Raw genomic sequence first — 17262 nt, forward strand, 5'->3', positions numbered from 1 at the left:
CTGTATTTATGAAGAATGCTAGATGAAGTGCCCTGTCAATTTTTGCTTTTAAAAATTGTTTAGAAGATTCTACTTTGACTAGTCTAATATAATCTTGTTAATTAAACTGTAAATTAGGCAAATGTCATACTGTTGATTTGGTTAACAGATCTTAAACTGAAATATAAAAGTTGGTTCACAATAGGAAATAAAATTTACAGCATACACATGGATTTTTTTTTATAAATATAGGCAATATCCATAGCGCTAAAGAAAAGGTTTTTTTTTTCTCCTTTGTCAAATTTTATACAAAGTATTTACCTGAGAGCATCAAGTATCAAGTCTGGCAATAGTACCAAAAAGAAAACTTAGAGCATGTATGTAAGACTTTACCTATAAATTAAATGAAGAGGTTGCTGAAATCAAAAGTTAAATATGTAAACAGGACACCTTTGCATAATCTTTAATCATTCTTATGTATTTGGAATCTTGAGGATGTTTTCTTTCCTGAACAAGAATAACAAAAATGATAACTACATTTCCTCTTGATAAATTAGTTTCATGCTTTTATAAAAAGTATTTAAGTTATTTGCATATTTTAGTTTTCAAAAACAACCAGAATTAGATTGAAGTTTGGCAGTTTGATAGTAAGCACATAGGCCATAACTAGGAAAGTTGCCTGGGATTTTTTAGCATTGTGGAAAGTACAGAATCTTATTCTATAAGATATGTATTATGTTTGTAAACAGATGACATGATCATAACCAAGTAATTCCTGGAAAAACTACAAATGTCTAGAAAAGTATATTGAATTCAATATAATAAAAGGGAACTTTTAAGTAACAGTTTTGAAATTTGGTCTTTAAAAAAAAAAGAAAGAAAATTAGCTAAATGAAGCCCATTGGTTTTTGGCTATCCACCATTTGACTATAAAGGTTCCAAGTGACCAGAAAGGAACAGAGGTATACATGAACTATATTCCAACATAACTTGCAATTGTCTTTTTGCAAACATCAGAATTAAGAATACATGGAAAATGTGAATGCACAGAGGCTGGAGAACTATAGGAGCCCGTACTTCAAGCATCCACTGAGCTATTGGCGTAGATAAGAAATATACATCTGAGAAGCCGAGTCCTAGAGTCAGGGTCTAAGGTGCAACAGAATACACACAAGTATCAAAGTTGTCTAACATTGAGCTTGCACAAGGGTTCAGAGAACCAGCAGTGATCCTCTTCCCCATTCTTCTCCATTATAAGCGTGTGAGATCTTCTCTGGGGTCACCAGCACCCTCTTCTCTCACAGTCCCGTTAGCTGATTTTATTTCTCTTTGGAGATTAAAGGTAGAATTGATTCTCCCAGGGCTATAGTCATTCCTTTTGACATCTGTGTGGAGAAGATAAGTCAAATAGTTATACAAGAGCCTCAAAGGCAAGCTAGCTATTCACCTGGTTGAGTCAGGCTTCAGCAAGTGACTAAGGCTCCTCCCCTAGGAACCAGTCCAAAGCCACAAACTTAACAAGCCCAACTTGTGTGATTCTCAACCACTGACTGCAAGGATCACTTCCATGTGTCCTTACTCTGATTTATCCAAGGTGGTTCTGAGGTTTGCCTTCTCAAGGACAGGAAAAGACAGAGGATTCTTTGATACTTACTGCCCTTAATATAGTTAGGACACTGTTAGCAATAAATAGGACACCTTTAGATGACATCTTTGGATGGCGGAGCCAAGAATTTGAGCCCAAATTGAACTTAAGGTAAAAGAATAATTGTGTTTTATTTGTTGTTGGGTTTTTGGTTTTTTTCCCAAAAAAATAATAGTGATTTAATTTTATTGTTGCAGAGCATTCCTAAGAAGGAAACTCCCTCCATCAATGGAGTCTGTAAGTATTCTGCAATTTACAGCCTTAGAGAGTTGCCAGTCACTTAACAATTAAATGACTTCTCTTAGGGTCCCATACCCAGAAAGTATCAGAGACAGGATTTGAACTAAGGCCTTTCTGGTTCTAAGATAAGCTTCACTAAGCCATGTGATCACTCAATAATAGGATAAATCAACATATTCTAATCAGTGAAAATTTCCTCAGAATAGAAAAGCAGAACTGATATTTGAAGGGAATTGTTTGGTGGATGAATTAGAGGAGAAATAACCAACACTAAACAGAATGAGCCAGATGAAAAGGACTGCCTCCTAGAATAGAAGAAAATAAACAAAAAAAACCAATAAAAACTTGAGAAGCATGGCATAGCGAATTAAAACATGGCTTCAGAGTCAGGAAGACCTGTCCAACCTCTGAGATATAGTGGCTATATGGACCTGGACAGGCCACTTAAACTCTTGGCCTCAGCTTTTCTTATCTGTAAAATGGGGTGGGACAAGCAGGTAAACTCAGTGACCTCTAAGGTAACTTCCAGCTCTGAAGCTGTGATGCTATGAAATCATAGGTCTGTTTTAAAAAAACATATAGGGGTATTACATTCTAAAGTTTATAAAACATTTTATTCATAACAATCCTGTGAGATGAGTAGTGCAAATTAGACTTTCTTTTTACAGATAAAAGGAAACCAAGGCTAGGAGAGCTTAGATGACTTGCCACAAGTCATCCAGGTCTCCTGATTCCAAGATCTGAGCTGTCTCTCTGCTACAGCACATACAAACAGCAGTCTGTTGCAAAAGCCCATCTGAGGTTCGGCAACCTGAAAGCTCCATTTGGATGGCCACCCTTGTGCTGGCTTCTTTGGTTTAAAATAAAAATATAGTTTTGATTATTTTCCTAAAAATATACATTAAAGTCAAAGTGCCAAGATTACTGGATAATATGAGTTTTTGAGGTTATCAATTAGATGTTGCTGGGATAGTAAAAACAAACAGATTGTGCCCAGAGAGTTAGATAATTATTGAACATTTCAGGCCCACCAAAAAAAAAAATTTCCAAACATAAATTGGGAGGTGAAGTGGGATAATAGAGAAAACCATCTCCTTGATTAATCCAGACCAATGGTCTTCTGGGACCAAGCTGCATAAGGCATTGGCTTAATCCTCTGCTTTGCTGGATCAGTCACCACCAATGTCCTCAGTTTCTGCAAATTGGCCTAGACAGTTTCAGAATGAAGTAGGCTTCAAATGTCTCATTACCAAGGGACAGTATGGTATGGCAAACAAGGTACTAACATAAAAGCAGATGACCTTAGTCCAGTTCCTTTCCACTAAAGTCAAGTCAATTTATGATACCTGTGCCAGCCCCAACCACTCTTGTCCTCATATCTCTGTGTCCCAGTGAATCCTATCTACTTCTGCATCCTTCTTATTATTTTGACATCTGTTTGAAGTTAATCCAGGACTGAAGAATTATCATTGGGGATGAGTACATTTGACCAAGAACTCTTGGTGAGAAAATTCTCTCTACCAATGCGTACCAGTAACTATTCTGAAACTTAGAATTTTAAGCAATTCCTTAAGGTACTGAGAGGTTGCCCAATAGCCTGGATTTGAACTCAGATCTTCTGGACTTCAGGCTAGTTAGCTTTCTATCCACTGTGGCACACTGCCTATCACATCAATTTTTAGAATGAATGAATGAAAAAGCATTCATTAAAAGCACTTATTTTTTAAAAACACAGGTTTTCAGCACAAGATTAGACTTTGCTTATTCTTCTCTAACTGGACTAGGAATGACCCTTTGGGCTTGTAAATTTACCCCTAAATTTACTCCACATTAAGGCAAAAAGAAAGATAATTTGGAGGAGGGCAAGTCACCTTACTATAAGCAGTGAAAAGTTCCTCATAGTGGAAAAGTAATACCCTATTTTTAAGGAACATTTTAGTGCTTGAACTGGAGGAGAATAATCAAACCCTAAGTATGGTGACCCAAACTAAAAGCTTCACTTCTTGGAATGAAGAAAAATCACGTGGCAAGAACTGTCTGATCTGAGTGAGGTCTTGGGGGGGGGGGGGGGGGGGAATTCCTTCAGCTGCTTACTTTTATGTTCGAAGTAATTGTAGTGGTAACAATGTAAGTCCCACTGGAAACAGAGTCACATATCAACTCCAAAAAAGAAATAATTGAAAGTGTGTTTAAAGTGACAGGTTGATGTAATGAATACCAGAGCATTTTGACTTGACAGATGCTGTTTCTTTTGTGCCCTATCATGGTTACCCCCTCCCAACCCCCACCAAAGTGTCTGACAGGTAAATAAGGACAATGTAGGGAAATCCCAGACAATACAGCCCAGTGACCAGAAAATCAATAAGGAGGGGAGAAAGTATGGGTAGCGGGGAAGGCTTAGGGAAGAGAGTTACAAACTAGCCCTTGAGTCACATTCTCACCATTTCCTCTGTGGGAATTATCCTTCAAAAGTTCCATGGGATGAGCGTCTAACATGATGTTATTTGATCACAGACTGACAGAAATTAAAGTCAATCACTATCCTTTCATCCTTTTTGAGTCTTTAAAATTTAATGAGACAAAAATATGATTGTAATTTCCCCCCTCAATTCCATGCTACCATGCATGCTGTTTTAAAAGATATCTGTTTTAGAGAAAAATAAAATTGTTTGGGGGCATACCCGGGAGTTTGAGCTTCCTACAACAGGAATTGCAGCAATGCTTTGCAATGAAGTTTCTAATTGCATCTTCCCCTAAATTTGCCGGTCCAAACACCATCCCTCTTGATCTAGAGGAAATATCAGAATATCAATTAGATCACAGTTAAGAAAAAGGAGCCCGACTCAGATTCTCTAAGATACCTAACAGTCTCCCATAGTAACCCAGTAAAATTGTGTGAGCCAACAAAGAACAGAGAACTTTTAGAAGAGAAGTAACAATGTTAGGTTTGCACATTTAAAATTCAAATGCACTTAAATCCTTGTACCCAACTCCATGGACTACTGGGAAATTCATTTCCAAGATAATCTGATCGAAGAGAGAATTTTCTATGCACAATAGTAAAACAAAATACAGAAAGCCCCTTTTGAATGCTTGGGGGAGAAAGGAATGACATTCATTATAGAGTGTTCGTCCAGAGTACCCAACAGATAAGCTGCAAAATAAAATTAGTTTTGCTATTAGAACACACCTACTAACTGGACTCACATGCAGTGTTTCAAATCCAAATACAAGTTCCAAAACATGAGTTATATCATCTTAAAGAAATACATGACAAAGGACTATAAGAGTTCTATGAACAAGTGATTTTAAAAGCTGCCTTCCACTGTACTAACTTCCACCACTAGTCTGCCTCTTGGGAATGGATTACTTCTCTTAGCTCACTGGTGGAAAGAAACCACTCATTCTAAATGTAGTGACAAAATAATAAATAGAATCTGGATATATTGAGCATGTTTAAGGAGTACCACATAATTACAACAGATTCTTAATGTAGTTTCTACGATCAATATTCATTAATTATAACACCACATGACCATTATTCTTTAAAAATTTAATTGATGCTCTAGACATCCCAGAACACAGAATACCAGAAATCCTTCCAAAGAAACTATGAAAGCTAATATTTTATTTTAATGACATGCAGAGTGGAAAAACACATTTTAAAAATCTGAACTCAATTATGGCTCTCAAATGCCAAGTCCTGAGGGGGGGAAAAAAAAGAGGCAGGAGAGAATCAAAATATAACAAAAGGAAACAATAAACTTCACTTCTAAGGAATGTGGTTTTCAAAAAAAAAAGCGTAAAAATGAACTTTTTTTCTGTCTGAGTATTGAAGCATTTATCTCAATTTCCACTTCCTTTTGGCAGAACAGCAGAAACTGCTCTGAAGATGTGCCAAACTCAGATTAAGGGTTGATGTCAATTTCATCTCAGATTGCCTCCATGCTCTAAGGGAAGGAGGTAGAGGAAATCCCTTGGGAATTCAGAGCTAACAAACACCTAGGATTAACTTTCTTGGTCACTCAACCTCATTTACAAAGTCCAGCTCTGGTGGTATTTACAAAGCTGCATAAATTAGCCCTTCTTAACCATCTTTCTCTACATCAATCCATTAGTCCATATGGTGAGTGATAAAATACTGGTGGGGGGGGGAAGGGCAGAGAAGGGAAGGGAAGGAAGGAAACAGCAGAATTATTCCATATTTAATGACTATACATCATAACGCCTAAGAAATGAAAACTTAAAGTGCCATTTTAGTCTCAGAAACTGAATAGTTCCTTTCTGTTTATCTCTTCAGCATGACCCAAATGCAATATTTGACTAGAGAGTATTTATGTATTACATACCTACAATTTCTGTGTGCAGAGCAATACTTCCAAAGAGGTGATACCATTTCTCAGAATTTAAAAGGTGTGGCCATACATAAGCTAATATTTTTTCCCCACAATCTTTAATGAAAGTACATGTAAATGCCTCAGAACCCTAATGTAAAATGAATCTGAGGGATTAAAATATTTCCTGGGGATGTGTGTTTAAGTGGACATTGGCCTACATGTGACTTTTAAAGAGCTTTGCACTTGTATCCTGCAACATGTTTATGGCCTCACAGTCTCAGATAAAGAAGTGGAAGGAAAAAAAAAACCTACTACTCCTAAAGACTTGCTATTTTTCATATTCCTCCAAACATATGAAAAACAGGTGGTAGTTTTGTTCCACGTGCAAGTGAGCGTTAATTAGTGCCAGCTATACATAGCCTTCCTAAAGAACATCACATCATCGCTTCATATTTGTCAAATGTCAAAAATGAATGAAGCAATGAGCATACAAAAGATACATTTGCTAACTACCAATATATCCCAAGTTGGAAATGAACCAGTGTGAACCACCACCCAGGAAGGTGATCTACATAGTTAATGCAAATAGCCAGATCATATTCTTTCTATATAAAGCATTTCCTGATTGCTACATACAACTAGTTATTAGCTCTCTGAAAATTGAGACAATTACTTCCTATTACTACCTTGACTATGACATTTATTAATGTTCATTTTGTCATTTTTGCCTTTGTACTGCCCTGCCCCCAGCACCCTTGTGTCTTGCATGATTTTAGCTTTGTCTTTGTTCAGACCTTCGATTTCATCAGCTTAAGAAAAGCCTGGTACAGAAATTCGCTCCACCACCATGTAGGCGGGCTATCCTTCTGCAGTTTAGTCTTAGCTGCTTGAGACACAGAGATTAAATGACTTACTTGCTGATAATCACATAGCCAGAATGTGTCAAAGGTATTGATGAATACAGGTCATCCTGACATCAAGGCTGGCCTTCCATCTAGTCTTCTGTGCTGCCTTTCACGCACGCTTTTTTTTTTTTGTACTGGACCCATGATTTCAATGGTATAGGAAGCTCTCCAGTAGGGAAACTCCCTCTATCAATATAGATCAGCATCTGGCTTTGTAACATTATCTTAGAGAACTGCCTGTGGCACTTTTTAAGTGACTTGCCTAGGGTCACAAACTGTCAGAAGCAGGATTTGAACCCAGGCCTTCTTTGACTCCAAGACCATATCTACTATCTACTACAGCACACTGCCTAATACACACAGAATAAATATTAAACTGAATGGAATTTTGAGGTAAAAGAAGATAGAGTGGATAATAAAGAAAAAGACAGTTTAAAGTCTAAATTATCAAAATGGTTATTCTATAGTCACAGTCACATTCACTGGAACACTTCAGGAAGGGAAGAGAAGGGAGAAAGACGCATGGGTAGATAAACCAGAGGAGGTACTTCTAAGTCTAGACCATACTGCTCTTCCATGAAAAACAACTGTGCCCCATGAAGGAAATTTTATTTTATAGTCTTGACCCAGTGGACATAGAATGGATGTTGGATAGTTTCCACAACTGCCAATCAAAAGACAGGATGCCAGATGACAGTCTCTAGGGGTAACATGCTACTGCTGCTCCCACCTAAAACTTCAAAAAGTCAAGGTCATCCCACAAGCTCTGGGACAATTATTCAATTATCCTCTGGGCTCATCCAGCCCTACAGAAAAATCCTGGAAGATATAAATACCAAGAGAATCTAAAAAGGAAGATCTGTGGAAGCTGAAATTTGATGACCAAAGTACACTTATACCTAGTTCATGATAGACACAAAAAATTTTACTACAAAACCAAAAAGATAATATGTGTACCATAAAACAACTGTTGCTGTTGCTCAAACTCAAGCTTTGGGAAGATTAAAGAGGGTACAAATTTTTTAAAGTCCTACACTGGCTAAAAGCAATGAAATTTATATACTTTCTCCTCAAGGACATACTATGGGCTGTAGAATTAATTCTATGGCCTATAAAAATTTTTCTAAGAAATTTAGGATGGGACAGAACATGTGTGTGTGTGTGTGTTAACATGGGTAAGCCTTATCTTGGGGATATTTCTTGATTGAAGAAAACAAGACAGATTTGGATTTAACTTCCACTTTGGACACAAATGTGAGTTTGGCCAAGTCATGTAACTTTTCAGTTCCCCAGGCAAACAAGGCTTTAAATTGCAAAGCAGATGTCAATCTACATTGATAGAGTTTTGGGTTTTTTTTTAATCAAGAGTTCCTTACACCAACCACAGGTGTAGATACCATCCCTTTTATCCCCCCCTAAAAATCCTAAATCGATCATATATCCATTACTCTGTTTTATAGATTATTTTCCCCAAAGGCCAACACAAGTATTCATAATTACATCATGTGTCTCTATCAAAAGATACAGAACTAAATAGCTCTAACATGAGTTCTACTGGTAGTCAAAACTACATATTTCCCTTTATAAAGTATGACTGCTTTTAGGTAGCATTGTGTATATTATAGGAATTGGGGAACACCATCATCAATCACTTAATAAACATTTATTAAGTACTTACTATGTGCCAGGCACTATGCTAAGCACTGAGGATACGAAAAGAAACAAAACACAGTCCCTGGCCTAAAGAAGCTTACAATCTAATGGGGAAGACAATACGCAAACAAATACACACAAAGACAATTAGAATACAGGATACATGGAAAATAATTAATAAAGGGAAAGCCCTGGAATTAGGAGAGGCTAGGGAAGAATTTCTGTAGAAGGTGGGATTTTAGTTGGAGCCAAAACACATAATGAGTGTAAGCAAATTGCAACTTATTACCAATGATGACTTAGACATAAGAAGTGACAAATATGATATCAAGCACACATGACATAAAATGAGGTGATATGAGCATGTAACAAGTACAAAGAATGGAAAGCCTGGGCCTCATGCTGGTGGGTCAACTAGCATTATGCCAGGCAATGAGGATATAAAGAAAGGTTAAAAGCAATTCCTGTTCTCAAAAGTTCAGAGTCTAATGGGAGAGATAATAATAACAACAATAATATTGATAACTGCAAGATATTAAAAAGACCCAAAGAAAGGCCTCCAAATTCCTCAATGGAGGGTACAAATGGCAAACTCACAGGAACAAAGGTAACCACATCCATGAAATCAGTACATATTTTTCCTACACACTACTGGATGAGTTTGTAAAGCATTTTAGGTCACCTTCTTAGGAACAGTGCCATTTTACTGTAAGATATGAGACTGAAAGACTTACATGGGGGTGACACTGAAAGAATTAGAGGGTCTGACCTCAGCAGAAAAGTACTGTAAGAGCACAGACGGTTACGAGTTAAGTATTCCTATCTCATTACCCCTGCCATATCATATTTATTACTATATCTTCATCCCTGCCAAAACTAGCAACTACTACAATCTCAGGGTTTGCTAAATGACAACAGAGAAATCAAAAGAAACTTACTGTTTGTCTTCAGGTTTAATAACAGATGGATCTGTCAGATTTTCTCCAACACCTCCAAAAAGAGATACAAAATACATTAGCTAAACGAGGCTTTTCATTTTTACCCAAAATTCTTCAAAATAAAATTGGCTCATTCCTTATTTTTTTCATCAGGAAGTGAATAGAGGGCTAAAGTTGGAGTCAGGAAGAGCAGAGACAGGCACTACCTGTGTGAGAGTGTGCAAATCATTTAACATTGGGACTCTTGATTTCTTCATTAGTAGAATGGGTACAACAAGAGTATCATTCTCAAAGGGTGGTTATGAGACCCTAGTGAAATAATATCTGTAAAGTACTTCTATAGCTTAATGTGCCATATAAACTTCAGCTATGATAATATTCCTTCCAAATACACATGCCCCACTCCAGATAAATGAAAAGAAAAAAAAGCTGCTATGATAAATTTATGGGTGCAGGTGAGAGAGATCTGGGTTTGAATTTTGTCTCTGTCATTTACTGTGTGACTTAGTGCAAGTCACTTAATCTCCCTGGGCTTCCCTTTCCTCATGTGAAAATGAAAGGGTCACTAGATAACACCTAAGGTCTTATCTAACTCTAGATCTAAGATGCCTAACTTCTCCCCTCCTGCTGCAGCCTAAACCCCACCACACACACACACACACACACACACACACACACACACACACACACACACACACACACACACACCCCACCACCACAAGGAACTCATTTTTACTTAATGAATAAGTAACATTCAACCCTCATACTGGGGCAACTAGGTGGCCCAGTGGATAGAGCGCTGGGCCTGAAGTCAGAGAGACTTATCTTCCTGAGTTCAAATGTGACCTCAGTCACTTACTAGCTGTGTGACCTTGGACAAGTCACTTAACCCTATTTGCCTCAGTTTGCCTCAAATGATCTGGAGAAGGAAATGGCAAACCACGTCAGTATCTTTGCCAACAAAACACCAAATAGGGTCACAAAAAGTTGGACACAACTGAACAACAATAACGACAAAACTCTCATATACCAGGAGAAGAGATCATATGTGTCCCATAGCTGTAGAGATGATATAGCTAAAGATTCATGATTAATCAGAGTAGGGAAAAACAATCATCCTGCTACTGTAAAGAACAATTAGAACAATTGTTTACACGTGTCAAATGAGAATGGGACATTTCTGTGAAGTGCAAATGTTCATAGGATCATAGATCTGGGGCTGGAAGAGCCTGTCTAGTCCAATTGCACTATTTTAGAGATGTGGAAACTGAACTTTGAAGAGATGAAGTGATTTGCCCCAGATCACAGAAGTGGCAGAGAGAAGATTTGAACCTAGGTTCTCTGACTTGAGAGGCAATGCACTTTCTACCGTGCTACTTAAGCGTCTGATACTAAGAAGGCCCTGCAGGGTAATTATACAATCTCTGGCTCAATTCTTAGAGCTCTGGTAATATTTTATGTATGGTAGGTGCCTTTCCTTTCCCAAAAGTCACCAACTTTGCAGGAAAAGCAAGTGAAAAATAATAATGGATTTTTTTTTTCACATAAAGCTAGGTCTGCCTTCTTCATAAAGAAACCAACACTGTTGTCTACTTTTTAAAAAAAAAATTTTGCTATATTTTGAATTTAAAAGTATACTAAGATACTTAAAAGAAAACAAAAGAGATATCTTTGTGGGAATCTGTATTTAAAGGAACAGTTTACCTTATTCAGTTAAATGGCTCAGCACAGCTGATGCCTCATTTTGCATATTGATTTGGAAAGGTGGGAATGGGGATGAGGAAGAGGAGTCTTGATGTATGCTATAGCTATATATTCAGGGAAGGCAGGGAAGTCTAGGTTTCTCTCTCTAGCTCAGTCTTCCTAATTGGGCAAAAAAGACCCAGAGAAATTGACTGACTTGCCTAAGGTCACAGAGAAAGAACTGGAGCAGGCTGAACAGCCTCGATGCTCTGCCCTTTTAAATTTAGTTCTGAGAGTAAAAGGAGAAAAGTTTAAGAGAACTCTGGACTTCTGAAGTATAAATAACAAAATACTCTGATAGGTGGGGTGCAAGTACCATTTGAGGCTGTCTCATGTAACTTGCTCAAGTTTACACCTAAGGAAGCCAATCCAATCCGGGGAGCATTTATTAAGCACTTACTATGTGCTGCCTACATTGTTGTCCTAGGTGCTGAATGCCTCCAGCTTCTGGTACCTTTGGGATCCCAGAAATGCATGGCCAAATACTTCAGTGTGACTTGTGAATCAGTTGTCAGTCTAGATGGGAAGTATGCCAGTACTTATAACAGCAATCGAGTGAAAGCATGTTTAGGAAATTAAAGGCATATTAAAAGCAGGTTATTGCTTGTTTAAAATCTCACTCCTCATCCTTTTATCTGTATTCTGTCACAGTTATATGGCTCATTAAAAAGAGATTATTTTCTTATAGCCTACAAAATTATACACTTTTTACTTTGGCTCATGAGATGATATATGCAAAGTGCTTTGCAAACTTTGCAGTACTCTATAAATGCCAACTTTAATTAATAATAATAATTGCTATTATCATTATTATTATTTGGAAAGTTCCAAATTGAAAGACAGTGCAACTTGGTGAAAAAAGTGCAGTTCCTTCCAATTGTAGCCAAACACCGCTAAGGGTCACTCCAGCTTCTCAGACCTTGATACTAAGCAGGTTAAACTTATCTCAAGTGACAGTGACCCACTGGGTTCAAATCCTACCATAGTCAGAAACTTACTAGCCATGTGACCTTGGGTAACCTGACTTCTCTGGATCTCGGTTTCTTTCTGATCCTCTGAACTAAATCTTGCAATGGGTAAATCAGAGACTGTCATTTCAATTAGAAAAGAAAAGAACACTATATATTCTCTAGTCCAATACTCTCATTTTAAAGATGAGGAGAGTGTGAGCCAGAGAGGTTAAGTTGCTAGCCTAAGGTCACATAGGCACTAGTTGTTGGAGCCATAATTCAACCCAGGTCTCCTAACTCCAAATCCAATGCATTCTCCCACAATACTACACTTAATGATACTTATGCAAATATATAGAAATGACATCCCAAATACAGAAGAAAATAGATTAACAAGCTGGGAATATATTCTAGCCAACAAATTCTAAGATGGCTTAAGGTTGAGGGACCAATATTAAACTACTGTCAGTTGAACCATTGTTGTGGTCCAACACAGCCAAAACAAAGGGGTCACCAAATAGGTGACGTTTATTTCAGCATACTGAATTGGGCCTTTATCCTTTGTAAGATCATAGATCTAAAGCTAGAATGTTCCTTAGGGGTCATCTAGTCCAATCCATTCCTCCCTCTCCTGTTACATATAAGGAAACTGAGGCTCCGAGTGGTTCATTAGAAAGCTGGATGGACCCTCAGGGGCATCCTCTTCCAACTCCTTTATTTTATCAATGAGAAACCCAAGGCCCAGCAAAGCTAAGTAATTTCCCAAGATCAGAAAGGAGATGTAACAGAGCCAGGCTCTTCTTTCACATGCAGGACTCTTTTGCCTACACAACTCTGCATATAAACATTTGCATGGGATGGAGAAAATGTGTTGCTATTAAAAACTACTCATAACTCTAAAAGTAAATTATGAATCTCACTGATAGAATGCAGCCCCCTTGAAGGCAAGGACTATAACATTTATTTCTTTTTCTGTGTATCTACAGCACAGGCATAGGACCTACCACATAGCAAGATACCTTTGTTAACTAATTGAGAGGCAATGTGGCATAATGAATAAAGTGCTGAGTTTGGAAGCAGGAAGACCTGAGTTCAAATCTCCCCTCAGATACTAACAAGTCATGTGACTGTAGGCAAGTCACTTGACTGCTCTGGGGTCAGTTTCTTCATATGTAAAATTGAGGGGGTTATACTTGATGACTTCCAAGGTCCCTTCCAGATCTAAATCTATGGTCCCATAGGAGAGTGAACAACAAGAAGTACATTCCCAAGGGAAACTGAGTCATGAATTCCAATACTGATTACCACAGAAAGTCTTTGGATAAACCTGTCTGGGTTAAAAAGAAAAAAGAAAAAAAAAACTCCACTGACTTATTCCGAAGAGTACTGTGTGAAAGAACAAATTAATAACCACAAAGTACTTTGAAAATAAAATGAGTTATATAAATGCTAAGTACTAGTGTTATTTGAAATGCAATTGTTTTAATTCCCATTTCGGAGCATGCTAAGCTTCTGATGTTGGATCACAAGTGTAATCGGAATGATTCAGGCCCTCATTTATTTGATTTTTAAATGGAAAAAGGCTGGAAACTGCAGGATATTTCCATCAGGATGGAGTCAAGGCAACAGGTCATTAACTTTGCTAAGCTAGTCCTCGTGGATTCCAGCTTTCCACAGTTGGGCATGATTGTACAATATCTGACTGGCACTGCTGCTTGTACAAGAAGTCAGAAGATGAAACTTCTTTCATTCTTCCTTCTTCCCTTCTCCTTTCCCACTCATCCCACCCTTCCCACTCCCTTGGCAAAGGGGCAGGCCCCACAAAGACAGTTAGGAAAGCCTAGTGCCTTGCCAGTGGATGTGATCTTCCGGGAGCACAAGCACAACTTGAGATGGCAAGCTCTGGCAAGTCTTCCTTTACCTTCAGGGCTACTCTCCAGCAACATAAAGACTTACTGTGATTTAGCACACAGTAGGTCCTTAATAAATGCTTATTGACTTTTCTTGACCAGCACTCTCACCCTTAGAGCTAGCTTTCCATACAAGCAGAACAAGCACTGCACCAAGACCATCTTAAATACTTTTATAGATTTGAAAATAAGTAATATTTCCTCAATTTCCCCTTCCTATCTAGTTTGGAAGATATACACATCACTTTACATATTCATGCCTTACCAGCAAGCCAAAAATTTTAGATGTGTATCTCTGCTTCTTCATGTTCAACTTTGATGTTGATGTTTAACTATTACATTGAAAGTCAATATTTTGACATAATTTATTTGGGGTGACATAGTTTGGGTTTTTTTTTTCAATTTTGAGGTGACCTATTTCTACAATTGACATAATTGTCCAGTAAAAGAAAAATTTTTTTGAAGTTAGTTTTCTATTCTCCTAATACCATAATCACAGCATTTGTTGTCTTCAATGTCGCTTTGTTTTGCTAAGAGACATGGAATCCCCAAACAGAAACAGTATTAAACAAAGACCTATTCAAGTGGAATTCAAAACACACTGAAGAGTCATCATTAATTCCTTAAAGTTTTGTTCTGTTTTGCTTCTTAGTGGTCGTTTGTTTTATTTTCTTTCTTTCTTTCTTTCTTCCTTTTTTTTTGTTTGTTCTGGCCAATTCCACCCCAAACATAAAGTACAAGCACTCAAATACAGATGAAAATCATTAACCTCCCAAACTTGAACTGCACAACAGATGCCTTGGGCATTAGTTTTGGGGAGTTTGATAGATCAAATATTCCTTTAAAATTTGAATTAGTTTGGCTGTTTTAACTTCATTTATATTACCTCCTGGGTTCTTATAGTGTTTTTGAGGCTGGAAGGTATATTTCATTCCCATCAACAGAAGCACTGTCAATAAATATAATTACACATATGTTACAGGTAAAGGGGCTATATATCTTTGGATAGAATAACACAGGGGCTGGTCAGAGTAGGAAGATTTCTAAGTCTTCTCAAGCACTGTCAATAATGAATTGTTAGAATTGCTGTCTAATGCTGGCTCTCCCTGACCAACATGCCCCTAATAGTCACTATTGAAACCAGGATGCCAGGAGGCTGGAGAGAGCCTCATGTGAGCACACAGCTCCAGAGAGACTGCAATATGATTGAAATGCTTCACCAGAGGACACCATGGTCAGCCTATGAAGATAAGGAAAATCTGAAGACATTGCATTACTTTCAAAATAAAAGCAAGTTTTCCATGAAGCAATGTGGTATACAGTAGGAATAATCCTGGATCTGGGATCAGAGGACCTGGATTCAAATCTCAGTCCAACCACTTACTACCTGTGTGACTGTGGAGCAAATGAAGGGGTTGAACAACATAACCTCTAGGCAATCAATCAACAAGTATTTATTGCCTACTTATTACCAACTGGGCAAATCATTTCCTTACTCTGTCTCTGTATCTATCTCTCTCTGTCTCTCTCTTTGTCTCTCATCTGTAAAATGAGGAGATTGTACTAGATGGCCTCCAATCAATAAGTATTTAAGTGTCTATGTGACCTTGAGCAAGTCATTTCCCTTCCTCTCTCTTTCCGGATGGGTCTCAATTTCCTCAAAGGGGTTGGTCTAGAACAGGGCTTCCTAAACTTTTTCCACCCTCAACTCCTTTTTGGTTTCAGCAGTGTTTGTTGGCATTGTCGTGGCCTGAGAGCATGCATAGTGCATGCTCTGTGTTCAGAACCAAGGCTCCATGCAACATGGGCTAGCACTGCCAGAAACACCTCAGATTCATTAAGCATTTGATTTTTAATTAATTTTTTGGCATTGCATGTTCAGAAACCTTTTATTGTTGCCAAATTTTTCGCCACGCCATGTGGGGTCACAACCCACAGTTTAAGAAGCACTGGTCTAGGATACCTGTAATCAATCAAGCAATTAGCAGGTATTTTTTTTTTCAAGATCAAGGTACTATGTTATATGTTGGTGATACAAATACAAAGAATGAAACAATCCCTATTCATAAGCTTACATTCTAAACATCCTTTCTAACTCTAAAACTGTGATTGGATGATCCTATTACATTAATGTACATGAGCAGTTTGTTATAATTTGATTTTTCTCTTTCATAAGAAGTTAAGAAAATCGAAAAGTAAACAAAAGAAGTTAAAACAATGAACTGCAAAGTTGGCAATCTCAAAATTCTGAAAATATCTCCCCTAAATTTCTACTATACTTTTTCCCAATTATGAAAATGACAGTGATGAGGCCATAAAGTTGAAAATCTTGAGATGAAAATCATGCTTCATGCAGCACAAAATTGCAAATGTCAGAAAATGCAAATAAGTTAAGCATCAGTAGAAACAGTATTGAATCTGAGGTTGGAGGACTTGGGATTCATATCTCGGCTATGCCACATACAACCTGTGAGACTTTAGGCAAGTCATTTCAGCTCTCTGAGCCTCATTTTCCTCATTGTAAAATAAGGACTTTGGACTAGATGATCTCTAAGTCCTCTTTCAGCTCTAAATCTATGATATGACATAGTGACAGAGCCTATATAATGGGCTATAGAATAGAATGGAATCTAAATAATAGTATAATATAGCATTATACTAATTAATTATTAATTATATTAATTAATATATAATATAATATGTAGAATAGTAAATAATAATAAGTAATAGAATCTAAAATGGAGGCAATAGTCCTACTGTGCAGAATACTGTGTTCAGTTCTGGGAGCCATATACTACAAAAGTAGAATGGTGATATACTGAAGCAGATCCCCAGGAGGGTTACTAGGATGGTGAAGAACTTCAAAAACTATGCTATATGTTGTTGAAGAAACTAAGGATAATTATCCTAGAGAAGAAGGTTAAGGCAGTAATGATTGTTGCCTCTAAATAACTAGAGAGCT

At 37.5% G+C, this 17262-nt stretch overlaps 1 protein-coding gene across 1 annotated transcript in view; it reads right to left on the reverse strand.

Moving 5' to 3' along the window:
• Positions 1–885: 885 nt before the first annotated feature.
• Positions 886–17262, reverse strand: part of LOC114052127 (transient receptor potential cation channel subfamily M member 6-like) — a 38402-nt gene continuing 22025 nt past the window's right edge. Inside the window, exons 7-9 of the mRNA XM_027874624.1 lie at positions 9698–9749; positions 4546–4652; positions 886–1364 (exon numbers count right to left, since the gene is read on the reverse strand). Coding sequence (XP_027730425.1) covers positions 1231–1364; positions 4546–4652; positions 9698–9749 — 293 coding nt within the window. The 3' untranslated portion in view covers positions 886–1230. The remainder of the gene's footprint in view (positions 1365–4545; positions 4653–9697; positions 9750–17262) is intronic.

This window comes from Vombatus ursinus, unplaced genomic scaffold (genome assembly GCF_900497805.2).
Source record: "Vombatus ursinus unplaced genomic scaffold, bare-nosed wombat genome assembly UNPS02014807.1, whole genome shotgun sequence".
Classification (NCBI taxonomy): Eukaryota; Metazoa; Chordata; class Mammalia; order Diprotodontia; family Vombatidae; genus Vombatus; species Vombatus ursinus.